A 27,102-nucleotide genomic window follows, 5' to 3' on the forward strand; every position below is an offset into this window, starting at 1 on the left:
TAACCTTTCCTTTACTCTTACTTTTCTGACAGTTAAAATATTTGGCAATACGGTTCACTGTGACTATAAGGCTCTCATACAATGTGGATGGTTTGTTATGCTCATATTATTGATGCTAGACATGAACCTCCTGCAGTATTTTTTAAAGGTTTTATTTTTGCTTTTTTTAACCCCTTAAGGACTGAGCCCTTTTTCACCTTAAGGACTCGGCCATTTTTTGCAAATCTGACCACTGTCACTTTAAACATTAATAACTCTGGAATGCTTTTAGTTATCATTCTGATTCCGAGATTGTTTTTTCGTGACATATTCTACTTTAACGTAGTGGTAAAATTTTTTGGTAACTTGCATCCTTTCTTGGTGAAAAATCCCAAAATTTGATGAAAAATTAGAAAATTTTGCATTTTTCTAACTTTGAAGCTCTCTGCTTGTAAGGAAAACGGATATTCAAAATAATTTTTTTTTTAATTCACATATACAATATGTCCACTTTATATTTGCATCATAAAATTGATGAGTTTTTACTTTTGGAAGACACCAGAGGGCTTCAAAGTTCCACAGCAATTTTCCAATTTTTCACAAAATTTTGAAACTCGCTTTTTTTCAGGGACCAGTTCAGGTTTGAAGTGGATTTGAAGGGTCTTCATATTAGAAATACCCCATAAAAGACCCCATTATAAAAACTGCACCCCCCAAAGTATTCAAAATGACATTCAGTAAGCGTTTTAACCCTTTACGGGTTTCACAGGAATAGCAGCAAAGTGAAGGAGAAAATACACAATCTTCATTTTTTACACTCGCATGTTCTTGTAGACCCAATTTTTGAATTTTTGCAAGGGGTAAAAAGGAGAAAATTTTTACTTGTATTTGAAACCCAATTTCTCTCGAGTAAGCATATACCTCATATGTCTATGTAAAGTGTTCGGCGGGCGCAGTAGAGGGCTCAGAAGGGAAGGAGCGTCAAATGGTTTTTGGGGGGCATGTCACCTTTAGGAAGCCCCTATGGTGCCAGAACTGCAAAAAACCCCACATGGCATACCATTTTGGAAACTAGGCCCCTCGGGGAACGTAAGAAGGGGTAATGTGAACCTTAATACCCCACAGGTGATTCACGACTTTTGCATATGTAAAAAAAAAAAAAAAATTTTTTTACCTAAAATGCTTGGTTTCCCTAAAGTTTTACATTTTTAAAAAGGGTAATAGCAGAAAATACCCCCCAAAATTTGAAGCCCAATTTCTCCCGATTCAGAAAACACCCCATATGGGGGTGAAAAGTGCTCTGCTGGCGCACTACAGGTCTCAGAAGAGAAGGAGTCACATTTGGCTTTTTTGAAGGAAATTTTGCTCTGGGGGCATGCCGCATTTAGGAAGCCCCTATGGTGCCAGGACAGCAAAAAAAAAAACACATGGCATACCATTTTGGAAACTAGACCCCTCGGGGAACGTAACAAGGGGTAAAGTGAACCTTAATACCCCACAGGGGTTTCACGACTTTTGCATATGTAAAAAAAAATAAAAAAATGTACCTAAAATGCTTGGTTTCCCAAAAAATTTACATTTATACAAAGGGTTAAAGCAGAAAATACCCCCCAAAATTTTAAGCCCAATTTCTCCCGATTCAGAAAACACCCCATATGGGGGTGAAAAGTGCTCTGTTGGCGCACTACAGGTCTCAGAAGAGAAGGAGTCACATTTGGCTTTTTGAAAGCAAATTTTGCTCAGGAGGCATGCCGCATTTAGGAAGCCCCTATGGTGCCAGGACCGCAAAAAAAAAAACACATGGCATACCATTTTGGAAACTAGAGCCCTCGGGGAATGTAACAAGGGGTTAAGTGAACCTTAATACCCCACAGGCGTTTCACGACTATTGCATATGTAAAAAAAATAAAAAATTTTTTACCTATAATGCTTCTTTTCCCAAAAACTTTACATTTTTAAAAAGGGTAAAAGCAGAAAATACCCCCCAAAATTTGAAGCCCAATTTCTCGCGAGTACGGCGATACCCCATATGTGACCCTTAACTGTTGCCTTGAAATACGACAGGGCTCCAAAGTGAGAGCGCCATGCGCATTTGAGGCCTAAATTAGGGATCGCATAGGGGTGGACATAGGGGTATTCTACGCCAGTGATTCCCAAACAGGGTGCCTCCAGCTGTTGCAAAACTCCCAGCATGCCTGGACAGTCAACGGCTGTCCGACAATACTGGGAGTTGTTGTTTTGCAACAGCTGGAGGCTCCGTTTTGGAATCCGTGGCGTACCAGACGTTTTTCATTTTTATTGGGGAGGGGAGGGGGGCTGTGTAGGGGTATGTGTATATGTAGTGTTTTTTACTTTTTATTTTATTTTTTGTGGTAGTGTTGTGTAGTGTTTTTAGGGTACAGTCGCACGGGCGGGGGTTCACAGTAGTTTCTCGCTGGCAGTTTGAGCTGTTGCAGAAAATTTGCTGCAGCTCAAACTTGCAGCCCGATACTTACTGTAAGCCTCCGCCCATGTGAGTGTACCCTGTACGTTCACATTGGGGGGGGGACATCCAGCTGTTGCATAACTACAACTCCCAGCATGCGCTGACAGACTGTACATGCTGAGAGTTTTAGTTTTGCAACAGCTGTAGGCACACTGGTTATGTATCACGGAGTTTGTGACCTTACTCAGTGTTTCAAAACCAGTGTGCCTCCAGCTGTTGCAAAACTACAACTCCCAGCATGTACGGTGCATGGTGTAAGGTGACTGCTGGGAGTTGTAGTTTGCAACAGCTGGAGGCACACCGGTCGTGAAACACTGAGTTAGGTAAAAAAAAACTCTGAGTTTCACAACCAGTGTGCCTTCAGCTGTTGCAAAACTACAACTCTCAGCAGTCACCGACAGCCAACGGGCATGCTGGGAGTTGTAGTTATGCAATCAGCAGATGCACCACTACAACTCCCAGCATGCACTTTAGCTGTTTGTGCAAGCTGGGAGTTGTAGTTATACAACAGCTGAAGGTACACTTTTCGATAGAAAAAATGTGCCTCCAGCTGTTGCAAAACCATAAGTCCCAGCATGCCCATAAGGGAATGCTGGGAGTTGTGGTGGTCTGCCTCCTGCTGTTGCATAACTACAGCTCCCAGCATGCCCTTTTTGCATGCTGGGAGCTGTTGCTAAGCAACAGCAGGAGGCTGTAACTCACCTCCTGCTGCTGCTCCATCACAGGCTGTCCCTCGCCGCCGCCGTCGCTCCTGGGGCCCCGATCCCAACATGGACGCCGGGGATCGGGGTCCCCAGCACCGGGGGTCGTCTTCCCGCACCCGCTCACGTCCTCCGGAAGAGGGGCGGAGCGGGTGCGGGAGTGACGCCCGCAGCAGGTGCCCTGATTGGTCGGCCGGTAATCCGGCCGACGAATCAGGGCGATCGTGAGGTGGCACCAGTGCTACCTCACCCCTGCAGGCTCTGGCTGTTCGGGGCCGTCAGAGACGGCCCCGAACAGCCAGTAATTCCGGGTCACCGGGTCACTGGAGACCCAATTGACCCGGAATCGCCGCAGATCGCTGGACTGAATTGTCCAGCGATCTGCGGCGATCGCCGACATGGGGGGGCATAATGACCCCCCTGGGCGATATGCCGGGATGCCTGCTGAACGATTTCAGCAGGCATCCGGCTCCGGTCCCCAACCGGCTAGCGGTGGGGGCCGGAATTCCCACGGGCGTATGGATACGCCCTGCGTCCTTAAGGACTCGGGATGCAGGGCGTATCCATACGCCCTGCGTCCTTAAGAGGTTAAACAAAATTTATAAAACTACAGTTAGCAAAGAAATAGAAAAATGTCCAGCAAATGTGATCCTTTAGCATAACAATCTCTTCATAGCTTCCAAACCATAAGTATAGACATAGGGGGAGATTTAACAGAACCTGTCCATGGGAAAAGTTGCTGAGTTGCCAATAGCAACCGATAAGATTGCATCTTTCATTTTTTTTTTAAAAGCCTGTGAAAAATGAATGAAGCTATCTGATTTGTTGCTATGGGCCACTCAGCAACTTTCCCTCTGGACAGGTTTTGATAAATCTCCCCCATAGAGGTTATAGGAAGTAAGGAGTAGTCAAAAGTCTCTGATGTAATCCACCAACCATCAATCTGAGCCTGACTGACAACAAAATACAAAAACAAAGGGGCTAGCTGTCCAACCAATGTGCCCACAAAACACACTGTGCATACATGCTTTCATGCAAGTACCCTCCCTTGTCCTTCACATCTAGACTACGCAGTAGCATGGCCATTTGCAATCGCTCGAACAGTAACGTCCAGTTTATTAACCAGTTGGAACCATCTCTACTCTGAAGGGTTATCAATATCCTTCCTATCATGACACAATATAGCTGATGTCCGGCACTACCAATGGGTCCCTGGCTGATGAAAGCAGCCGGGACCCGCAGTCTAAAATGCGAGCGCAGCATCAGTGGGGCTCGGGACTCAGGGCATACAGGCACGTCCTGGTGCGGTAAGTCCCTGGCGCCCAGGGCATACCTGTACGCGCTGTCATTTAGGGGTTAGGCAACTTCCCCCAAAAATTTTCGGCCCGGAATTCCATCAGCCGAAAATGCCGAAAGGGGCATTTTTGGACTAAATTTCAGTGCATCCTTAGTAAGTGTTAAATACCGTGCAAGAGCCCAACCTGCTGAAAGAGAGAAGAGGCTCAGCTCTGAGCTGAAAAATACAGATGGCAACATCCCTTTAACTTATAGCAAGAAAGTGGAGAGTGAGAAGGATGGGATAGATTGTTGATCTTTTAGAACATACCTAAAATATTTCTTTATCTGTTTCTCACTCACAATATTGCTGCTCTAGCTAAAGTGAAATATCTCAAGTGTCATGCAATTTGAAAGATAAATTCTCTTTTCTGAAAGTGATACTGATTGTACACAATTGTATGATTATGTTCAGCTGAACTAAATGGATGTCTTCTTCTTTGTTCATCCGTTACACTTATCCATTCATCATTAACTTCATGGCACTATTTCCACATTGTGATGTCAAGACCACATAACATAAACATGTTTACAGTGAATTTTTACTTATAATTTGTCAGTAAAATTTTTCCTAAATTTCAGCATTATTTTCCCTTATTGTAATAAAATATGAAACTGTATATCATTAATTATATCCATCTACAAGCATTACATACATGGAAATAAACAAGGCAAACTTAAAGGGGTATTCCAGAAAGTTAAATAGATTTGTAAATTTCTTCTATTAAAAAAATCTTAATCCTTCCAGTACTTATGTGCTGCTGAATACTCCAGAGTGCCCTCTGTTGACACCTCTGTCCATGTCAGGAACTGTCCAGAGTAGGAGCAAATACCCATAGCAAACCTCTCCTGCTCCTGAGAGTTCCTGATATTGACAGAGGTGTCAGCAGAGAGCACTGTTGTCAGACTGAAAAGAACTACTCAACTTCCTCTGGAGCATACAGCAGCTGATAAGTACTGTAAGAATTAAGATTTTATTTTAATAGAAGTCATTTACAAATCTATTTATCTTTCTGGCACCAGTTGATTTGAAATTTTTTTTTTCCACCGGAGTACCCCTGTAAGCTTCTTTCTTTTTTGTTTGTTAAGTCATAGTGGCAGTTGGAATGTGTTTTAATTCACATGCTAGACTGATTTTTAGATTTCTGAATGTATAAGTCTTAGTATATGTCTGCTTATGAGATAATGATTGTTACTTCTCAAAACTAGGACTCTGAGCTTTCGGAACTGAAAGATACTATTGATTTACTTAAATCGAAAAACTCAGAAGCACAAGCTGTTATTCAAGGTGCTCTTAATCCACACGATCCTGCACCCAGGGGTAAGTCAAATTTACATTTATGTTAGGCAAATATTTTTATAATTTCCATATTTGTCCATGTCTAAAACTTTGTCCATGTCCCAAAAAATTGTCAAAAACTTTTTAAACAATCTGTAAAATACAGCAATATAGTACAGCCTTTTGTGAACATAAATATTAAGATCCAGAAAATAAAATAATATTAAGAGATACACCAGTCTGAAATGTTTTTATCAACAATAAATAACTACAAAAAGCTAATTTTTTCCTGCGGCATAGTGATGTCCAGAGTAATAATCCAGAAGCCTCTCTGGTTAGGCGTTTACATCTCCAGTAACCTCCCTGTGTTGCATTGGACACATACTCAATGAGGATTACTTGTTACATGGAGACAATACTCCAAGTGATTTCCTAAAATGCTTGGACAAACCCTTATGTTGCACGGGCCTAAACAGTTCTCAAGACCCTAGCACATGTAATAAGCTCATAGATTGTCTGTTTGAGTTTTCTAATGGTTGAGCCAACATATTGTAGTTTATATTATAAAATACGTATATAATAGATATTATATGACTAGTCCTGAAAGGATAGTAGAGAAAATAAACAAGATAGAGAGATACGCGTTCTGTTTTCATGGCAGAGGTCACAGAATAGAAAATCAGATACTCATCTGGCGTTTGCAGGATCCGTCCAGGTGGTCAATAAGGTGAAAGACTACAGGTGTGGTAAAGAGTTCAGTCTTTATTTCTTCATAAAGGACAGACAATGCGTTTCGAGGGATCGCCCCTCTGTCCTTTATGAAGAAATAAAGACTGAACTCTTTACCACACCTGTAGTCTTTCACCTTATTGACCACCTGGACGGATCCTGCGAGCGCCAGATGAGTATCTGATTTTCTATTCTGTGACCTCTGCCATGGGCACAGAACGCGCATCTTGACAAAACCGCCTCGACTATCTCGAGAAACGGAAGGATACAGGCTGCCGCGGATCGCACTATTTCAATACCAAGCCCACAACGGTGTCGCGCTCGCAGTAATAAGGTGAGCAACTTCCCACCCCCATTTTTTCTCTTGTCCCCACGAGGTAACGGCACAGGGTGCGCTGGTCTTTTGTTCCCTTTTTCTCCTCCCTTTCTAAAGATAGAGAGATAGAAAGAGATAAAAGAAAAGGAAAAAAGAAGAAAGAAGGGAAAAAAGACAAGAAAAATTTAAAAAATTGCTTACTCAATATGTGACACATAGAAAACCTGAATCAAGTTTAAGAATAATATGAACAATATTTAATATTTAATAATAAATATTTAATAAATATCACACCTCGCATCTGGGCAGGGCCCTTGCACCAGATGTTAGCACAGAAAAATAAGAGTAGAACAGCCACCTAAATGGATAAAGATGTCCTAAAAAATTTCCATATATATATATATATATATATATATATATATATATATGTATATATATATAGAAAAAATTGTCCATATAAGAAAGTGCAATGATATGATATAACGGTGAATTGCAGTGTAATAAGTTCAGGGGGCGGTAGTTAGCAATGTGCTGAGTATATTCGATAGTACCTGTGAGTCGGGATGTAGTTCACTTACTGACAGTATACGGCCGGCATCATCGAGAGTGGCAGCCTCATTGATTGCAGGTATCGGCGCTGTCATGGAGTGGCGTTCGGCCTCCGTATAGATGTGCAGTCTCGGTGAAGTGGATGTTCTCGGCAATGTGCCGGCTGGCACAGAGAGCGTCCGTCCGATTAAGGTAGCTGTAGTAAGATGGTAGAAGAACTGCAATCCCTGGCGTCCTTGTGTTTTAATGGAAAGGGGATCGCGCGCGCGATCAGCAGTGGTCCAATTAATGGGGTACTGCAGCGCTGCCCAGACCAAAAGCGGGCTATCAAAATCATATACAGGTGGTTGTTATAAATAGTTGGTTAAAATGCAAGGCTATACGCGTTTGAAGACGACTGTCTCATTCCTCAGTAGCCATAAAATGTGTATCAACATATTGTCCCAAGATTCTGGTTTATTTAAGGTAAAAAATAGTGATGTCATAAAAAAGGAGGAGATTAAAATGCAGGTAAAACATGGAAAAGTATTCCTCATATGAGTTGTCTTTATATAAATAGAAATATTGGACTTGAGAAGCAGAATAAGAAAAAAAGGAAGAGCGAAGAAATAAAAGAAAAAAGTGAATAGAAATCTATACCAAAATACTGTTTGTATAACCAATATAGTAGAGAAAGAGATTACTACATTCTAAATAAAAATAAATATATATGAGTATTACTAAAATACCATTAATCATAGCTGTATGATAAATAAAATATACATCGACACAATTATGAATAGATATGTGCAGATATGCATGGATAGACATACAATACTAATCATATAAATATGCATGAATAAATGCACATAGATAAACACCAATGCACACGAGAATACATATATATATAAAAATACATATAAAAACATATATGAGCAGACAAATAAAAGGACATATAAAACAGGTACTATCTAATATACTCAGCACATTGCTAACTACCGCTCCCTGAACTTATTACACTGCAATTCACCGTTATATCATATCGTTGAACTTTCTTATATGGACAATTTATTCTATATATATATATATATATACTGAAATTCTTTAGGCCATTTTTATATATCCATTTAGGTGGTTGTTCTATTCCTATTTTTCTGTGCTTAGGCTGCTTTCGCACTATAAAATTCATCTGTTTTAAAGATCCGTTTGATGTTCCGTTCTGAAAATCCTGAAAATCGTCCATTAAACGTCCGTTAGAAAATCCCATATAGTCTATGGGATTTTTACATTATCCGTTATAATCCTTTATAGTCCGTTATTAATAACGGACGTTATTTTGTGACGGAAGATAGTAACGGGAGAAATAGTGCATGCACTATTTCTTCCGTTCATTCTCCCGTCTCAAAATACAGCCAGGGATTAGGTAACGCCAGCCCACCTGAAGTTTTTCCCCTTTGAAATGTCTGAAAAGCCGCTGTATCCTATGAAAGTAAGTCATGGCTATCCACACTGGTGAGTTCTGCAGCACATATAATAACATCAGCACCATTTTTGTTAGATTAGTCCGGCCTACCACTGAGATCGGCAATTTACACCAGACAGCTACCTTCTGAGAACTCTTGTCCAACAGGGGTGTCAGATTACGGGGTATAAAATCATGTAAAAAGGGTGTGATGTTAATACCTAAGTATTTAAATTCCTTTACCACCTGGATATTAGAGAGGGCTATCTGAGGAATACTAGGCAAAGGATCCAGGGGCATCAGTACCGACTTGTCCCAATTAATGAGCAGGCCAGAGTAGGTACCAAACTCGGTAATAATAGACATAGCAGGGGTCAGAGACCTAGCGGTATCACCCAAAAATAACAACATATCGTCTGGGTAGAGCGCTACTCTCTCGTCCATGGAGCCATAACGGAATCCAATTATATCAGGTGAGGATTGCAGGAGACAAGCCAGCGGCTCTATAGCTAATGCAAAGAGTAAAGGCGACAGGGGGCACCCCTGCCGCGTACCTCTCCTCAACTCAAATGATGGGGAAAGCCGTCCATTAACCCGAAAACGGGCAGTCAGGCAACGATAAAGGAGTTTAATATAAGAAAGAAACCTGGGTCCGAACCCCATAGCCCCCAGCACTCCCCACAGATAAAAGACAATTACAATATGGAGGTACTCTATCTACCACAACAAATCTGACCGAGAATTTAGCCAAGGAGTGGTATCCTCTTAACACTCAGGATAATCTTTGGATATGAAAAACTGTGGTTTGGCTTCTTCTCAAGGACTAGATATACTAGAAATAGATGTATGTGTAGTTATAGTGTGAACAGCAGAGATAAGAATGAATGTGCAGGGAGTTTATTGTAGTATTGTGTGTGTGGTTAATTATGTGGTGTGGGTCTAATTGGGATCAGAGTGTAACTCAGTAACACAGAACTGGATACACTGTATAGATGTGTGGGAATATATGATATGTGTGCTGTTATAACTGTAATGGGCTCAGAATGTAACTAAGTATACAGAAACTGGATACACTGTATAGACTAATGGTGTGATGGATGTGTCTGTTAGCAAGAGGAATCAATCAATGTCTATGTCCAAGGTATAACAAAATTTATTGATAAAATATAAAGTAACAATTTAATGGAAATGCAGGATCCTTGCACTTCCCGTATATAAATAGTTATAAAACAAATTTAAAACAGTATCACACAGACAGCTCTTTGACACCCTTAGTAATAGAAATGAGATATAGGGCAGTGGGAGATGGTATCAGCACCTGCAGTGCACTTGCAGGCGCTGGAGTACCCAAATTTACAGCCCACTGTTGGGGTGGAAAAACTGCTCTACAGATGGAAAAGTTCTTAAGTCTCTTAGGCAAGTTGGGTTTAGTCCTCCGGGTGAAATTAAATGACCACAGCAGGGGGTCCGATGTTTAACTACAGAGAGGTGACCATGGAACAATGTAGCGCGACGACTTTGACAAGTGTGGTAGGATCGGCACCTCCCAAAGAGAAACAGTGCAACACACAAGAAAATCTCAATTGTTCAGAAAATTGGAAAACTTATTAAAAAGGGATCAATCAATCAATGGGAAATTAAATCCCTCAACCATTATCTAGAATTAAATATCACACCCAAACGACTGACTATTTATAAACAACTAGCCAAAGATATTTATGATGAAGCATTTGAAAATGAGTGGAACAATTTTTTCAAAGATCAATCAGTGCAACTAGTGAAAGTCATCATTAGTAGAAGAAAAAGAGTAGTGGAGGAATTACAGAAAGAACTCATCGAAATTAAAAAAGAATTGGAGAAATTTGAGAAAAATGAAGAATTCTGCAAGTATCAATCTGCTATCATTCACGTTCTTAATAACCTGGAACAAGAAATTATACAGAAAAAATCTGGAAAAATAATCAGAAGACAAGGGAATTACTCCAGGATACAACCAAGTACACAAGGGAATTACTCCAGGACACAACCAAGTACACTAGGGGGTCACTTCAGGACACTAAGCACTAAGGAATACCCAATCCCAGCAAGAACAACCTATAACACAAGGGAACAGATCCAATATAACACCCATTACAGGATCCCTACGAACAACAGGTATGCGCCCTTACTACACACCCCTCAAACACAGAATCCAAACCATTTTTTTAGGGATGGGTACCCATCACAACGGATACCCAGCCAATTCATACCAGGAACACCAGAAGCAAATTCAGAGGAACCACTACTACCATTACAAACCAAAGAACCATCCACAGAAAAGACCACCAGAAACACAGAAGAGACAAGAACCGCTACTGAAACAACCAATCCCACCCCAACAGGCAGAAACATCGATGATACCAAACCAGGAGAGGAAAAAGAATGAAATAACAATAGCGGCCCAGGTCCATCAATCACTAAGAGAAGATCCCCAGAAAATACACCAAGAAAAACTACACATACTAAGCCCTCAAAGAAGACACCAAGACAGAACACACACAACAAGCTCACAGTTGACACCAATACAGAACGGGAGCCAAAGAAACCAAAGAAAAAGAGAATTAGACATAGAAAACGAGCTCATAGATTTGGAGGAGACACCAATCCGGAAGAAAAGGACGGGATTGAACAGCAACCGTCAGAATCAGCTATAATTAATCTAAGTGATGTAACACTCACCACAGACCAAGAAAAGCTTCTGAACAAAGCGCTAAAATTTGCCCCATCCAAAAAAGCCAGCAAGTTTGACACCTACATTGGGATAGAAAAATTCATTAGAAACTTGAGCTTGAAGAAATATTTTTTTAAGAAACCCAATAGAAGAAAAAAAGCCACTAATGGAAAGCCACTACTTACACTCCAATCTAAAAAAGAAGTCCACCTTTTATCCTATACAGGAAGTCAGCAGTGAAATGGACGCCTTCAGGATAGCAGTAGAAAATGAAGTGAGAAAAATTGACACATCTACTAAAACACGGAACAACCTAACCAGAAAAGAAATAACAGCCATAAAACAACTACAAGAGTACAACAAAATAACAATTCGCCCGACTGATAAAGGAGGAGCAATTGTCATTTGGGACACAGAAAAGTATGTGAAAGAATGTCACAGACAGTTGGAGGACCAAGATACATACGAACGTCTACCTAAAGACCCCACATCACAATATGCCACGGAATTGAAGGAGTTATGCACAGAGGCACTGAAAGAGAGGATTCTAACCAAAAACGAGTTTGATTTTATACTAAACACGGGAAAACGTCTTCCACTATTTTACTGCTTACCCAAGGTACATAAAAATCCTCTAGAACCACCTGGAAGACCTATTGTATCCGGCATCCAATCCCTCACTTCAAACTTATCACAGTATGTGGACCAATTTCTTCAGCCATATGTGAGAAATATAGCATCATATTTAAAAGACACAACCGACACGATAAAACTGGTGGAGAATTTACAATGGGAAGAAGGATGGACCCTGGTGACCTTAGATGTGAGTTCATTATATACATGTATAAACCATGAACAAGGCACACAGGTTGTTTTTAACATTTTATCAAGATATGTCACCACTACAAATCAGCTTTTTAACGGAGAGTATTATGTTCTTTTTAACCCACAAATATTTTTACTTTAATAATCAATTTTATCGCCAGAAGGTCGGGACCGCGATGGGGACCAGATTTGCGCCAAGTTATGCGAAACTATTTATGGGAGAATGGGAGTCCACATTCCTATCCCCATTCCTGGGCGCAGATCTGGTCCTCTGGAAGAGATATATAGATGACATTTTAATGGTATGGAGAGGCTCCAGTGAAGACCTTCAAAACTTTTTAACACACATCAATTTTAATTATTCTAACCTCATTTTTACCCCTGTTATTAGTACATCTTACAAGGAATTTTTAGATTTAAAAATATCTGTCAACAGAAACAAATTGGAATGCAGAACCTATAAGAAACCGACTGCAAAAATGTCATACATCCTGTTTGAGAGCTGTCACTTACCAAGATGGTTGATTAATGTACCCGAAGGTCAATTCAGAAGACTGAAACGTAACTGTACCAATGAAGAAACGTTCGAAGAAGAAGCCATGGCCTTGACAAAAGATTTCAAACAGAAGAACTATCCAGAAAAAGCGATTTCAGCAGCCCTAGAAAAAATTCGGAAACAAGACAGGAGAACTTACTTCGAAGAAAAAGAAATCATAATTAAGGAGGAAGAAACACAACCAATGAAAATGATTCTACCTTATAATAATCAATACAAAAAGATTGAACGCATTATAAATAAATACTGGCCACTGCTGAGACAAGACAAAATACTAGCTACTATCTTGACAGAAAAAGCAAAAATAATTTACACCAAGGCACCAAACTTAGGTCTAAAAATTGCACCAACCACAAAACAACCTATTTTAGACAAGAAAAAAAGAGATATCCCAGACCTGGTTGTCACTCCAAGGCTTCTTCAGATGTGGAAGATGCACGAACTGCAAGCAAACCAAATTTCAGAAGAGAACCGAAACAGTTACCTCTACAGTCAATTCCTACCAACATAAAATAGATGAATTATTAACATGTGACAGCACCTCCGAGTAAGCTATTTTTTCAATTTTTCTTGTCTTTTTTTCCCTTCTTTCTTCTTTTTTCTTCTTTTTTTTCTTGTATCTCTTTCTATCTCTCTCTATCTTGTTTCTTTTCTCTACTATCCTTTGAAGACTGGTCATATAATATCTATTATATATTTTCCATGTTACTAGGTCTTTCTGGGATTTAGACCAATTCAGTTAACCTCAGGATAGCTTACCTGAATGAGCTACACATACCCCATATATTTATATTTTATATAGTAGTTTACAGGATACGCAAGAAATACAATATAAACATGACTTTCAAACAATGAAAAATTGGACATACTGGTTGGGTGGCATAAAGAAAATATTCCAAATTATTGTAAAAAATACCAAACGATGCCCCTTCTTCTAGAATTGACAAGGATTTACAGTGTATAACATTAGTAGGATCCCCCTGGAAATTTAAATAGGTGTTCTTATCATCCATTAATTTGCAAAACTCACATCTATTGAGTTCGCAATCCAGTATGACAACTAAGCCACCAGTATCTGAAGCATGAACTTTATTACTATAATTTGATTAAATTAGCAAAAACGCAATGTAGTCTTTAGATGTCATATTGTATCAGCCTGCCCCGTCATTGCTAATGTCACATTCCAAAGAAAATAAGCCCCTCTCATTCAGATGCTGAAAAGCATCCATACTTAAAAATCTAAAGTTGATAGGATAAAAATATTTATCTTATGTGTGAATGCTTGATGGTGAACCACTGTGTCAATACCGCTATCACATTGATGAAGATCTAGAAGTTTTAAAGTGGCAAACTGTTCATCAAAGGACCATTTCAAATGAATAGATGTATTCAGATCCTGAGGGACAAAATTCAGCCCTTTAGACAACAGGTTAATGTGATCAATCGTATCTTACATATTGATAGCAGTAAAGTTATCTTAGGTTACTTCTTGCGATTGGTGTTCCTGGACTAATAAACATTATTTTGTGCCGGGTTTCTGCATGTGCTGCTCTCTGGTCATGTTGTTTTCTACTTTTTTGGATGTTGTTTTTTTCTTTTTCATCTGTGTTATTGGATAATGTTATAACAGTGTTGTTTTTTTAACTGTGCCTGTTTAACTGTGCAGAGGAGTGGCTTATTGAGGAATCAGAATCAAGATCATTGGATGGGATATTAAGTCATATGCAGATAAGGAAAAAGTAACATGGGAGTGTTGCGATTTTGTTGCATCTTTTTATAAATGGACATAAGTTTTTCTCTTTCCTTTTTTTCAAGTGTATACTTCCATTATTAGCATAATCAGAGTGGTCCTGTGCAAATGTAGACTTCTTGGTACTCGTCATATACTCCTTCTGTTTATTAAAATTAGATTCCATGTTTGCAACAAGGAACTGTCCAGAGTAGGAGGAAATACCCATGCAAGTTACACAACTTTCTCTGTAGTATAAAGCAGCTGATAAGAACTTGAAAGGCTTAAGATTTTAAAAAATGTCCCCACTCGAGTACCCCTTTAAAATCACCTGTAAGGCTATGTTCACACCTCGGAATTACTGCATAAAGCGGAATTCCAGTCAAATGATGCAGTTGCAGAACTGTATGGGATCCAATTGTAGGGATCCAATCATCCATGATGGCGGACGGAGGTCCCCTCGCCTGCCTCCGTCCGTCTCCGGGGGTCTTCTGCTTTGGTCTGAGATCAAGCAGACCAGAGCAGAAGATCGCTGATCAGTGCTATGCCCTATGCATAGAACTGAAGAGTATTAGCAATCAAATGATTGCTATAAATTGTTTCCTATGAGGACTATTAAAGTTTAAAAAAAAAAATTTGAAAAATCCCCTACCCCAATAAAAATGTAAATCATCCATTTTTCCCATTTTACCCCCAAAAAAGCATAAATAATTAATGAACATATTTGGTTTTGCCGCGTGCATAAAAGTCTGAACTATCAAAATATATTGTTAATTATCCTGTACGGTGAACGGCGTGAACGTTAAAAAAAAAAAAAAAAAAAAAAAAAAAAAAAAAAAAAAAAAGGGCAAAATTGCTGCTTTTTTGTCACATAATTTTCCAAAAAATAAATAAATAAATTAAAAGTTTCATATTTGCAAATGGGGTATCAAAAAGAGTACAGATCACGGCACAAAAATTGAGCCCTCATACCGCCGCTTATACGGAAAAATGAAAAAGTTATAGGTCGTCAAAATAGAGGGATTTTAAACGCACTAATTTGGTTAAAAAGTTTGAGATTTTTTTTTTTAAAGCAGTACAATAATGGAAAAGTATGTACCGTATTTATCGGGGTATACCACACACCGGCCTATAACACGCACCCTCATTTTACCACGGATATTTGGGTAAAAAAAGTTTTTTACCCAAATATCCATGAAAAAATGAGGGTGCGTGTGTGCGCGTGTATACCCCGATATACCCCCAGGAAAGGCAGGGGGAGAGAGGCCGTCGCTGCCCGCTTCTCTCCCCCTGCCTTTCCTGGGGTCTAGAGCGCTGCTGTCGGCCCTTTTTAACCCCTGGTTATCGGCGCCGCTGCCCGTTCTGTCCCCCTGACTATCGGTGCCGGCGCCGATAGCCAGGGAGAGAGAAGCGGCGCCGACAGCCAGGGGGAGAGAAGGGGCAGCGGCACCCATTGCCGGCGCCGCTGCCCCGTTGCCTCCCCCCATCCCCGGTGGCATAATTACCTGAGTCCGGTCCGCGCTGCTCCAGGCCTCCGTCGTGCGTCCCCAGCGTCGTTGCTATGCACGGCGCGGCGCTCTGACGTCATGCGCCGCGCCGTTCAGCGCATAGCAATGACGCCGGGGACGCACGACGGAGGCCTGGAGCAGCGGAGCAGCGCGGACCGGACTCAGGTAATTATGCCACCGGGGAGGCAACGGGGCAGCGGCGCCGGCAATGGGTGCCGCTGCCCCTTCTCTCCCCCTGGCTGTCGGCGCCGCTTCTCTCTCCCTGGCTATGGGCGCCGGCACCGATAGTCAGGGGGACAGAACGGGCAGCGGCGCCGATAACCAGGGGGTGAAAAGGGCCGACAGCAGCGCTCTAGACCCCAGGAAAGGCAGGGGGAGAGAAGCGGGCAGCGACGGCCTCTCTCCCCCTGCCTTTCCTGGGGGGGGTATCGGCGTATAACACGCACACAGACTGTAGGCTAAAAAATTCTGCCTAAAAAGTGCGTGTTATACGCCGATAAATACGGTAATCATGGGTATCATTTTAATTGTATTGAGCCACAGAATAAAGAAAACGTAATTTTTGCCGTATATTGTACAGCGTGAAAACGAAACCTTCCAACATTTGCGGTTTTCTTTTCAATTTCCCCACACAAATAGTATTTTTAAATTTTGTTAAAAATAAAGGGGAGCTCAGCATAAAACGTGATTGCCCAAGCCGAGGATAAACCCAATGTGCCAAAAAATGCAAGTGGAGACAAAAAATGGATAACTAGGCTAGGGCTGAGAAATAAGAGAAAGAAAAGATTTAAAAAAATAAAAATAAATGTATTAACCCCTTAAAGACCAAGAACTTATATTTATGTCCTTGCCCGGCTTCAGCGATATAATGTGGGGTCACGCGGTGACCCCGTGTCATATCGGGTCGGTCCCGGCATGTATCTGAAGCCGGGACCCGGGGCTAATAGCGCATGGCAGTGATCGTGGTGCCACACGCTATTAACCCTTTAGATGCAGCATTTAACCCCTTAAGGACAAGCCCATTTTCACCTTGAAAGGGTACTACCGTGCTGACAACTTATCGCTGGGGACCCTCGCGATCTCGCACGCAGCACCCCGCTGTCATCAGGCCCCGGAGCGAACATCCCCTCCGGGTCTGATGACGGGGCCGGTGATCGTGACGTCACAGCTCCGCCCCCGTGTGACATCACGCTCCGCCCCCTCAATGCAAGTCTATGGCCGGGGAGAGACTCTTAACTCTTTCATATTTCCATCTACAGACCCATATAAGGGCTTGTTTTTTGCATGACCAATTCAGTACTTTGTAATGAAACCTCTCATTTTACCATAAAATGTAATGCGAACCCAAGCAAATATTTTTTTAGGGTGGAAATTTTAATGAAAACCACAATTTTGCACATTTTGGAGGGTTTTGTTTTCACACTGTACAATGGCTAGATACTTTTATATTTTTTTACCGCTTTAAAAAAAAACTAAATCTTTTTGTACAAAATCAGTAATCAAAAATTGCCCTATTTTGACTACCGATAACTTTTTCATTTTTCCGTATATAGGGCGGTATGAGGGCTCATTTTTTTGCGCTGTCATCTGAACTTTTTATCGATACCACATTTGCATATATAAAACTTTTATTTTATTTTTTATTCATTTTTGTTTTTAGAAAATGTGACAAAAAAGCATCATTTTGTGACTTTTTAAAAATGTTTTACGTTTACGCCGTTCACCGTAATTAACATTATATTTTGATAGTTCGTACATTTACGCACGCGGCGATACCAAATATGTTTATTTTTTTTTAAAGTACGCTTTTTGGGGGCAAAATGGGAAAAACTTACAATTTTTATTTTTATTGGGGGTGGGGATTTTTAACTTCTTTTAAAACTTTTTTATTTTTACATTTTTTTACTTTTTTTTTTTACACTTTTTATGTCCCCATAGGGGTTTATCTATAGCAATCCTTTGATTGCTAATACTGTTCAGTGCTATGTATAGGACATAGCACTGATCAGTATTATCGGCTATCTCCTGCTCTGGTCTGCTCGATCTCAGACCAGAGCAGGAGACGCCGGGAGACTATGTACAATCAGGTACAATCCCCGCTGAGTTTGAAGCTACTCATACTGTAGCCCTGGGCAGTCAGGGTAGAGGGGGCTTCAAACAGGCCCCAGCACTGCCAAACGCTGCAACGAAATATTATCTACTGCTAACTAACTTATTTCGGCACGGTGCCATCCCTGCCAAGCTATTGACTATACACAATCCATCTCCAGTTGCGGAGGAAATATCCATATTTGCAGCACTTGTAGCGCCTAATATAGTGCAAAGACTTTCCTATTTCTGTGTCCAGTTCTATTTATATTTAATAGGGGTATTATTATCCAGTGTTGTTTTATATATACCTTCAGTACAGTTTTCATAGTATATCTATATATTATATTTTAGTCCGAAGCAAGGGCCCTGCGAAGGACCTCACCCTAAGTTTATTTAAATCAATTTTAATCTGTTCTTTCTCTTATCTCTCACCCCTAGCTTAGTAGGGCTGTTACCCATTTGTTGTCTCCACTTGCATTTTTTTCAATTTCGCCGTACATCTTATGGTAAAATGAGTGATGTCATTACAAAGGACAACTGGTCGCGCAAAAAACAAGCCCTCATACTAGTCTGTGGATGGAAGTATAAAAGAGTTATGATTTTAAGGCTAGGTTTCCACTTGTTTTTTTTTTTGTTTTTTTACACCTCAAAAAAACGCCAGCAAAAACGCCAGAAAAACTACCTTTTCCTGCGTTTTGGCAGTTTTTCTGGTGTTTTTTCTCTCTGTGTGTCGGATGCTTAGTGCCCAGTCCACAGAGTGTAAGGAGGTGAGGAGTGATGTATAGCATCACTACTCGCCTCCCCCGGCCGTATAGTATACAGAGGTGCATAGTGTACCCATGTATACTATACAGGAGCCGAGTCTCAGCACTATACTGACAGGACTCCCTGCTCCTATTGCCCCTTTGGGTGGTATACAGTATATACAGCTATCTATAGATAGCTGTATATAGAAAGTCTCAATAAAGTGCATTGTTTATTGCATCCTCAGCAAACAAAAGTGCGACGTTTCTGTGGCCTCATGCCGCCTTTCTCAAGGATGCAATAAACACTGCACTTTATTGAGACTTTTTTGTGTGCTGCGATCTTGTCTGATGGATTGATGTTGGATTCCCTGACCAGGAACCATATGATGCACCCTATTCTAGTGATATATGGGCGGATGTGCTGTTCTTCTGGACTTCTGTATATAGTGTATACAGAAGCCGAGGTCCGCTTACCTCCCTCACTCCCTGTCCTTGCCGGGCCTGTGTAGCTCCGTCCCCTAGTGATGTCATTAGGGGGCAGAGCTACAGATGGGAGCCAGGCTGGTAAGGGTGTGAGGCTCTGTTCACATTGTACATTTTGTAAAATGTGAACAGACATATCTGGCAGTGTCTTCCGAGACAGGTTAGGACATTTTTGGCACTCTCCGTTGGGTAGAGCGCCCATATTGCTAAACTATAACTCCCAGCATGCCCAGACAGGAAAAGGCTGTCTAGGCATGCAGGGAGTTGTAGTTTTGCAATATGGGCGCTCTCCCCAGCGGAGAGTGCCAAAAATGTCCTAACCAAATTTTTTTTTCTTCTCGTTTCAGATCCATGTATGCAGAGCATTACAGCTGATTTGGAGGACTACTACGGATTAACTGGATTTTCTTTTCTTTTAATGAAATGACTAACGAGGGATGCGGGGAAGTGTTTTTTAAAATAAAATATTTGTTTCCAATGTGTCGTGTTTTTTTTTTTTAAATTGTATTTTCAGGCTTAGTAGTTGAAGCCGTCTTATTGATTGAATCCATTGCTAAGCCGGGGCTTAGCGTTAGCCCCAAAAACAGCTAGTGCTAACCCTCAATTATTACCCTGTTACCCACCGCCAATAAAAATACGGGGAACCCTATGCATTTTTTAAAATTAATTTATGTACAAAAAAAAAAACCACATAGGGTTCCCCGTATTTTTATTCCCAGCAAGATACCAACCAAGCAGCACCAGCCTGACATTACCAGGATGGGCGAGGACCATTGTTACTGGTCATTCGCAGCCTAAATAAAGCAAGCCTGTTACCGCCTAGGCCCAGGAGCGCTATTCATGACGCTCCAGGCTTGTTGGTACCGGCTCTTCCCGGCACCCCTGTGCCGGTGGGTACCGGGGTAATAATTGGGGGTTAGCGCTAGCTGTTTTTGGGACTAAAGCTAAGCCCCGGCTTAGTAATGGATTCCTTCAATAAGACGGCTTCCACTACTAAGCCTGAAAATTCAATTTAAAAAAAACACAACACATTGGAAAAACACTCCCCCACAGCCCTCATTGGCCATTTTATTAAGAGAAAAAAAATCCTGTTCATCCACAGTAGTCCTCTGAATCTGCAGTAATCCTCTGCATACACGGATCTGAAATGAGAAGAAAAAAAAATCAGAAAAAATTGATTAATGTATACATATATAATGTATAAGCCAACCTGAATATAAGCCGAGGCCCCTAATTTCACCCCAAAAACCCAGGAAAAGTTATTGACTCAACTATAAGCCTTGGGTGGGAAATACATTATCCCCCCTGTCATCATCCAGACCCCCGTCATTAACACCCTCATCAATATCACCCTGTCATCATCCCCCCTTCATCATCATCACCTGTCATCATCCCCCCCTTCATCGTTACCCTGTCATCATCCCCCCCTTCATCATTACCCTGTCATCATCCCCCCCTTCATCATTACCATGTCATCATCCCCCCTTCATCATCCCCCCCTTCATCATTACCCTGTCATCATCCCCCCCTTCATCATCCCCCCTTCATCATCCCCCCTTCATCATCCCCCCTTCATCATCCCCCCTTCATCATCCCCCCCTTCATCATCTACCCCTTCATCATTACCCCTTCATCATCCCCCCCCTTCATCATTACTCCTTCATCATCCCCCCCTTCATCATTACCCCTTCATCATCCCTCCCTTCATCATCCCACACCACCCCCTTCATCATCACCGGTTGTCAATGTCTGATTTAACTGTGGTCTTCAACCTGTGGACCTCCAGATGTTCCAAAACTACAACTCTCAGCATGCCTGGACAGCCATCGGCTGTCCGGGCATGCTGGGAGTTGTAGTTTTGAAACATCTGGAGGTCCACAAGTTGAAGACCACTGCCCGGGCCTTCGTCATCATCCAGCCACCCCCTCCCCCTCCCCCCTTTAGTTTTGTACTCACCTCCGCTAGGGACGTTGTGTCCTTGTGCGTCGTCGTCAAGGCAACGTCATTATTCCGGGGCCGGACACGAAGCGCAGAGAAGAGGCCCACCTGGTGAAGATGGACAGCCCAGAACGACTATCCCTCCCCACCGGACGGTCCTGCAGCACAGATGGCCCGGACAAGCTCACCCGAACGTCCCGCCGAGCGGAGGTGAGTACAAAACTAAAGGGGAGAGGGGGGGATGGATGATGACGAAGGCCCGAGCAGTGGTCTTCAACCTGCGGACCTCCAGATGTTTAAAAATTACCACTCCAAGCATTTCCGGGACAGCAGATGGCTGTCCGGGCATGTTGGGAGTTGTAGTTTTGAAACATCTGGAGGTCCGCAGGTTGAAGACCACTGAGGGCAGAGAGTTCACTCGAGTATAAGCCGAGGGGGGTGTTTTCAGTACGAAAAATCGAGCTGAAAAACTCGGCTTATACTCGAGTATATACGGTAGTACATTTTTGGCACTCTCTGCTGGGGAGAGCACCCATATTGCAATGTCTTCTGAAACAGGGAGCCTCCAATTGTTGCAAAACTACAACTCCCAGCATGCCCAGACAGTTATAGTTTAGCAACAGCTGGAGTCTCCCTGTCTGGGAAGACACTGCCAGATGGGTCTATTCACATTTTACAAAACGTACAATGTGAACAGAGCCTCACACCCTTACCAGCCTGGCTCCCATCTGTAGCTTCTCCCTCTTATGACGTCATCACTAGGGGGACGGAGCTACATGGACCCAGCCGGGACTGGAGGGAGGTAAGTGGTCATCGTCTTTTGTATACAATATATACAGCTATCCATAGATAGCTGTATATATATAGTGTATACCGCCCAAAGGGTTAACCTACACTGTCCAGCAGTTGACTCTTTCCTTGCTGGGCTGGCACATAGCGCACAGCTCAGCAAGGGGTTAAGTGAGCCAGCAATGTGTATACTGTATACACATTGCAGGCTCACTGTAAGTTCTTGCTGGGCAGTAGATATATGAACTATATCTACTGCTCAGCATCAGCTGTTCTCCCAGCTCTGTAGCTGTGAGCACAGCTGAGTCCCGAAATTCACATCAGGACGATCGCAACAGGTGTCAGGAAGAGGGACACTTTCTGTGATCTGTCCCTTACTGCAGGTAGTACTGCTCCCAACATGGAGCACATTCTGCTCCATGCTGGGAACTGTAGTACCTGCATTAATAGACAGATCGCAGTGAGTGTCAATCCTGACAAATGCTGTGATCCTCCTGTATAATGTATAGATGCGTCCGGCCGCTCTTCTATGGTCCCCTGCACTGACGCATATATACTATTCATATTTCCCACAGAGAGTTGTGTTTGGCTGGAACCATCTGGCCAATCACAGCTCTCTGCGGGAAAAATGAATAGGTGTATATATATGGCAGTGCAGGGGACCATAGAAGAGCGTCCGGCCGCATCTATACATTATACAGGAGGATCGCAACGGACGATCTGTCAATTAGTACAGTACAGTGTGTTCCATGCTGGGAGTAGTAGTACTACCTAAAACATTTTTTTTTAAAAGTGAACAACACATACATTTTTATTATTGTCGGTTACATTTTTAGTGCCCTGCCCGCCCACATAAATTGATCCCTGTTTAAAAATGTATTAAAATGTTGTTATAAAAAAGATACATTTCGTTAAATACAATTTTTTCCATCACTACTGTATCTTTTTTATAAATTTTTTTAATGGTACCTTACGAAATTTTTATAAAAAAAGGTATCTCCATCACTTATTTGGATCGCTAAAGTCCAAAAAAGAATAAAGACTGCCAGCAGAAACGCCAAAGTAAAAACCCACATGGCGTTTTTCTTGGCGTTTTTTCACACCCATAGACTTTTATGGGAGGAAAATGCCAAGATTTTCCCGAAAAAACGCCAAAGTCTCAACAAGAGGTCGTTTTTTAAAAACTGCCAAGGAGCCCAAAATAGCAGAAAAACGCCAAAAGGATTAAAAAAGCGCCAAACTGAAAAACGCCAAGTGGATATGGCATTTTGCAGTTCCCTATTGACTTGCAGCTAACATTTGGCCACAGCGCTTTTTCACAAAAAAACGCCATGCGGCAGAATGGGCATTTTTATTGGCGTTTTTGAAAGAAAAAAAAAGCCTTAGAAGGCGAGGAGGAAAAAACTTAAATCATTATGGGTTTTAATTCCCTGCAATTTATTTTTCACATTATTTACTAAGGTTTCCCTTCATTTTCCACTTTCCCTACACTTTGCTTTTTTTTTTTTTCACACATGCTCTGATCTGTCGGGTTTTTCTCAGCTCAAATCCACCACATCTACCTTAGTAAATATGTTGTTTTTTTGTGAAAATTTCGGGAATACGCCCCTTTTCGGAGACCACGCCCCCATTTTCCTGGCGGTCACACCCCTTTTTCGGGTTTTCTTAGCAAAAAGGAGAGTTAGTCAGGGTTTTTTCAATTCTGGCGCAGACAGAATTTCTGGCGCAATGAGACACAATCTGGCGCACAACCCGACAAAACATGTCGGGTTTGCAATAGTAAATGAGGGCCAATGTGTGTGTGTATGTGTGTGTGTATGTTCCAGCATCACGTCCAAACGGCTAAAGATATTAACATGAAACTTGGCACACATGTTCCTTATATGTCAACAACAAAGATAGGATAGGTAATTTAACCCTTACTCACCCCAATTTGCCAGGGTCGGGGTTTTTGTTTAAAGTCCTATACAAGTCTATGGGAAATATATGTTACTGCATAACTTCCAAACGGCTGGAGATATTTCGATAATACTTGGTCACATGTTACTTATATGTCCACTTAAAATATAGGATAGTTAATTTAACCTTTAACTACCCCCATTTTTGAAGGCCAGGGTTTTTGTTTAAAGTCCCATGCAAATCAATGGGAAATGTATGTTCCCACATAACTTCCGTACGGCTGGAGATACAGTGATCCCTTGACTTATGATGGCCCCGACATATGATCATTTCAACATATGATGGCCTCTCAGAGCCCATCGTATGTTGAAGGCAGCCTCGACATATGATGCTGCTGTGTGTCGGGGCCATCGTACAAACAGCTATCTGACAGCGCTGCCAACTTCAGCAAATGACAGATAGTTGTATAATGTGCCCCGTTCTGCCTCCTGTTACTCACATGCTGTCCTGCTAGCTCACGGAGGCTTCCACTGTGAGCTCTGTGTAAGCCCCGCCTCCCAGAGCAGCCATAGCCAATAGCCTGCAGCATCTTGCTGCAGGCATCCAATGAGCTTCTCCCCTTCCTTTCCTATAGAGCTGTAGTCGGCAGGATCGTAATGGAGGACATTCTGTCCCCCCCTGAAGGTATTTAAAGAACTGTACAGTACTGTATGCGATGTCACACATCACATACAATACATACACACTATACACCCCATACATCAATGTTTCCCTATCAGTGTGCCTCCAGCTGTTGCAAAACTATAACTCCCAGCATGCCCAGACAGTCAATGGCTGTACATGCATGCATGCGGCACCCTGGTTTGTTAAACACTCCCCATACACTCCACATACAATGGTCATCCCAGAACCAATTAGCAGTTTCCCATAGAGATATGTATTCAACATACAATGGTTCCGAGGCCCCAGAACCAATTACTATTTTTACATAGAAATATGTACTCGACATATGATGGTTTCAACATATTTAAAAAAATATCATATTTTGAGGGACCACTGTATTTCAATACCTGGTACACATATTATGGGTCGGGATATGAGGTCGGGATAGGAGGACGGGATAGGAGGTCGGAATAGGAGGTCGGGATAGGAGGTCGAGATAGGAGGTCGAGATAGGATAGGAGGTCAAGATATGAGGACGGGAAAGGAGGACGGGATATGGGGTTGGGATATGACAACAATATATGAGGACGGGTTATGAAGTCAAAAGCTTCCTCTGTTGATTTTCCTCCAAAACGAAGATTAGGAAAACAAAACGGGCAATGCCAGGTACTCAGCTAGTGCAAAAATAAAATTGGCTGTGGGCCAAAATGGGCTGTGTCCTTAAGATGTTAAAGGTTTTAAAAAAAATATATAAGAGCTGTATTCCCATTAGTAGAATTTAATTGTGTGAAAAAAGACATTTATGAGTGTTTTTGAAGCTGCTCCCTGGGTAAAGTTGCCTATGGGTATACAGCAATAATGATGGCCATGATAGTATAAAACTGTCTCTTCCTTCTCTCTGAAAACACTGTAAATCTCCTTGATACAGATTTTGCAAGGGCATATGAATGCATAATCGGCATCAATAAGTACAGTTTTTTTCTATTCTTTCATCCCATTCTCTTTGCGCAGCCATGACAGTGCAGGAGTCAATTTTGTCCTTTCCATTATATTGTTTCAACAGGGGAATGCAAGTGAGTAGAAACATAAACCTGATAGGTTCGAAATCAGTGCTTTACTGATTATTTTCTGATTTGTAGTATGGGGTAGAAGCAGGGGTCAAGTCCTGGGGAAAAAAAGTGTGGGAACTCACCCAAGATTTCCACTTAAAGGGGTACTAGACATCTTATACCCGATCCAAAGGATAGGGGATAAGATATCTGATCCCAAGGGTCCCGCCTCTGGGGACTCCCACATTCTCCCTGCTACGCCCAGCTTTCGTTTAGAGCGTTTGGTGCAGCGGCTGAGGCTCGTGACGTCACGGCCCCTCAGTGCAAGTCTATGGGAGGGGGCGTCACGCCCCCTTCCATAGAATTGTATTGAGGGGGCATCACTGTGACGTCACGAGTCTCTGCCCCGCATCACCAGTCATCCTTCACGGAGCAAAGCTCCGTGTACCGGATCTCTGGGGTGCCGCTGATCGCGGGGGTCCCCAGCAGCAGGACTCCCACGATTAGACATCTTATCCCCTATACTTTGGATAGGGGATAAGATGTCTAGGGGCAGAGTACCCCTTTAAGGGCTGGTCCTGCAGGGCTCCTGCTAAGGGGAACTGCGTTCCAGCTGTGGAAAAAGTGCAGGAACTCCGTTCCCATGAGTTCCTGCAGGACTCGAGCCCTGGGTAGAAGGTTTTAAAGGAAAACTGTCAGCCTGTTCACCCACACTAAACCTAATACACTGGGTTATAGTGTAGAGGAAAAGGAGTCCAACACGGGGTCACTTACTTAAATTTGTCCAGTAGGTCCTGAAATATGTCCCCCAGTAGATCCTCTGCTAATTTCAGTGAATCGTGCACAGGGGGCGGGGCTTCAACCACTCAATTTACATATTTATTGTTTGTGACTCCACTTCACTATGATGTGGAGTCACAGACAATTAATATGTAAATTGCGTGGGCGAACCCTCCCCCTGTGTGCAATTCACTGAATTTAGCAGAGGATCTTTAGTTAGTGTGGGTGAACAGGTGACAGTTTTCCTTTAAAGGTATCAGAGTCCCTTTAACTGTAGCTACAAATGCTACTAAAAGTTAAAATACACTTATTACTTTCAGCATATTTATTTGATTTTTCTTTTGTTATTGCAGAATTGCGAATAAGGCGTCAGAATTCATCAGATAGCATTTCCAGCCTAAATAGCATTTCAAGTCACTGTAGTGCTGGGAGCATAAAGGATAGTGACAGCAAAAAGAAGAAGAAGAAAAGTTGGGTAAGATATGCAGCATCTTTAAAATATGTTTTTCTCCATAATATATG

At 41.9% G+C, this 27,102-nt stretch overlaps 1 protein-coding gene across 9 annotated transcripts in view; it reads left to right on the top strand.

Moving 5' to 3' along the window:
• The window catches only part of NAV1 (neuron navigator 1), a 526,544-nt gene that overhangs the window by 348,411 nt on the left and 151,031 nt on the right, over positions 1-27,102 (top strand). For all 9 annotated transcript variants that reach the window (XM_056557725.1, XM_056557730.1, XM_056557732.1 and 6 more), the window contains 2 exons: positions 5,710-5,821; positions 26,934-27,055. In XM_056557725.1, coding sequence (XP_056413700.1) covers positions 5,710-5,821; positions 26,934-27,055 — 234 coding nt within the window. The remainder of the gene's footprint in view (positions 1-5,709; positions 5,822-26,933; positions 27,056-27,102) is intronic.

The sequence above is a fragment of the Hyla sarda genome, chromosome 2 (genome assembly GCF_029499605.1).
Source record: "Hyla sarda isolate aHylSar1 chromosome 2, aHylSar1.hap1, whole genome shotgun sequence".
Lineage (NCBI taxonomy): Eukaryota > Metazoa > Chordata > Amphibia > Anura > Hylidae > Hyla > Hyla sarda.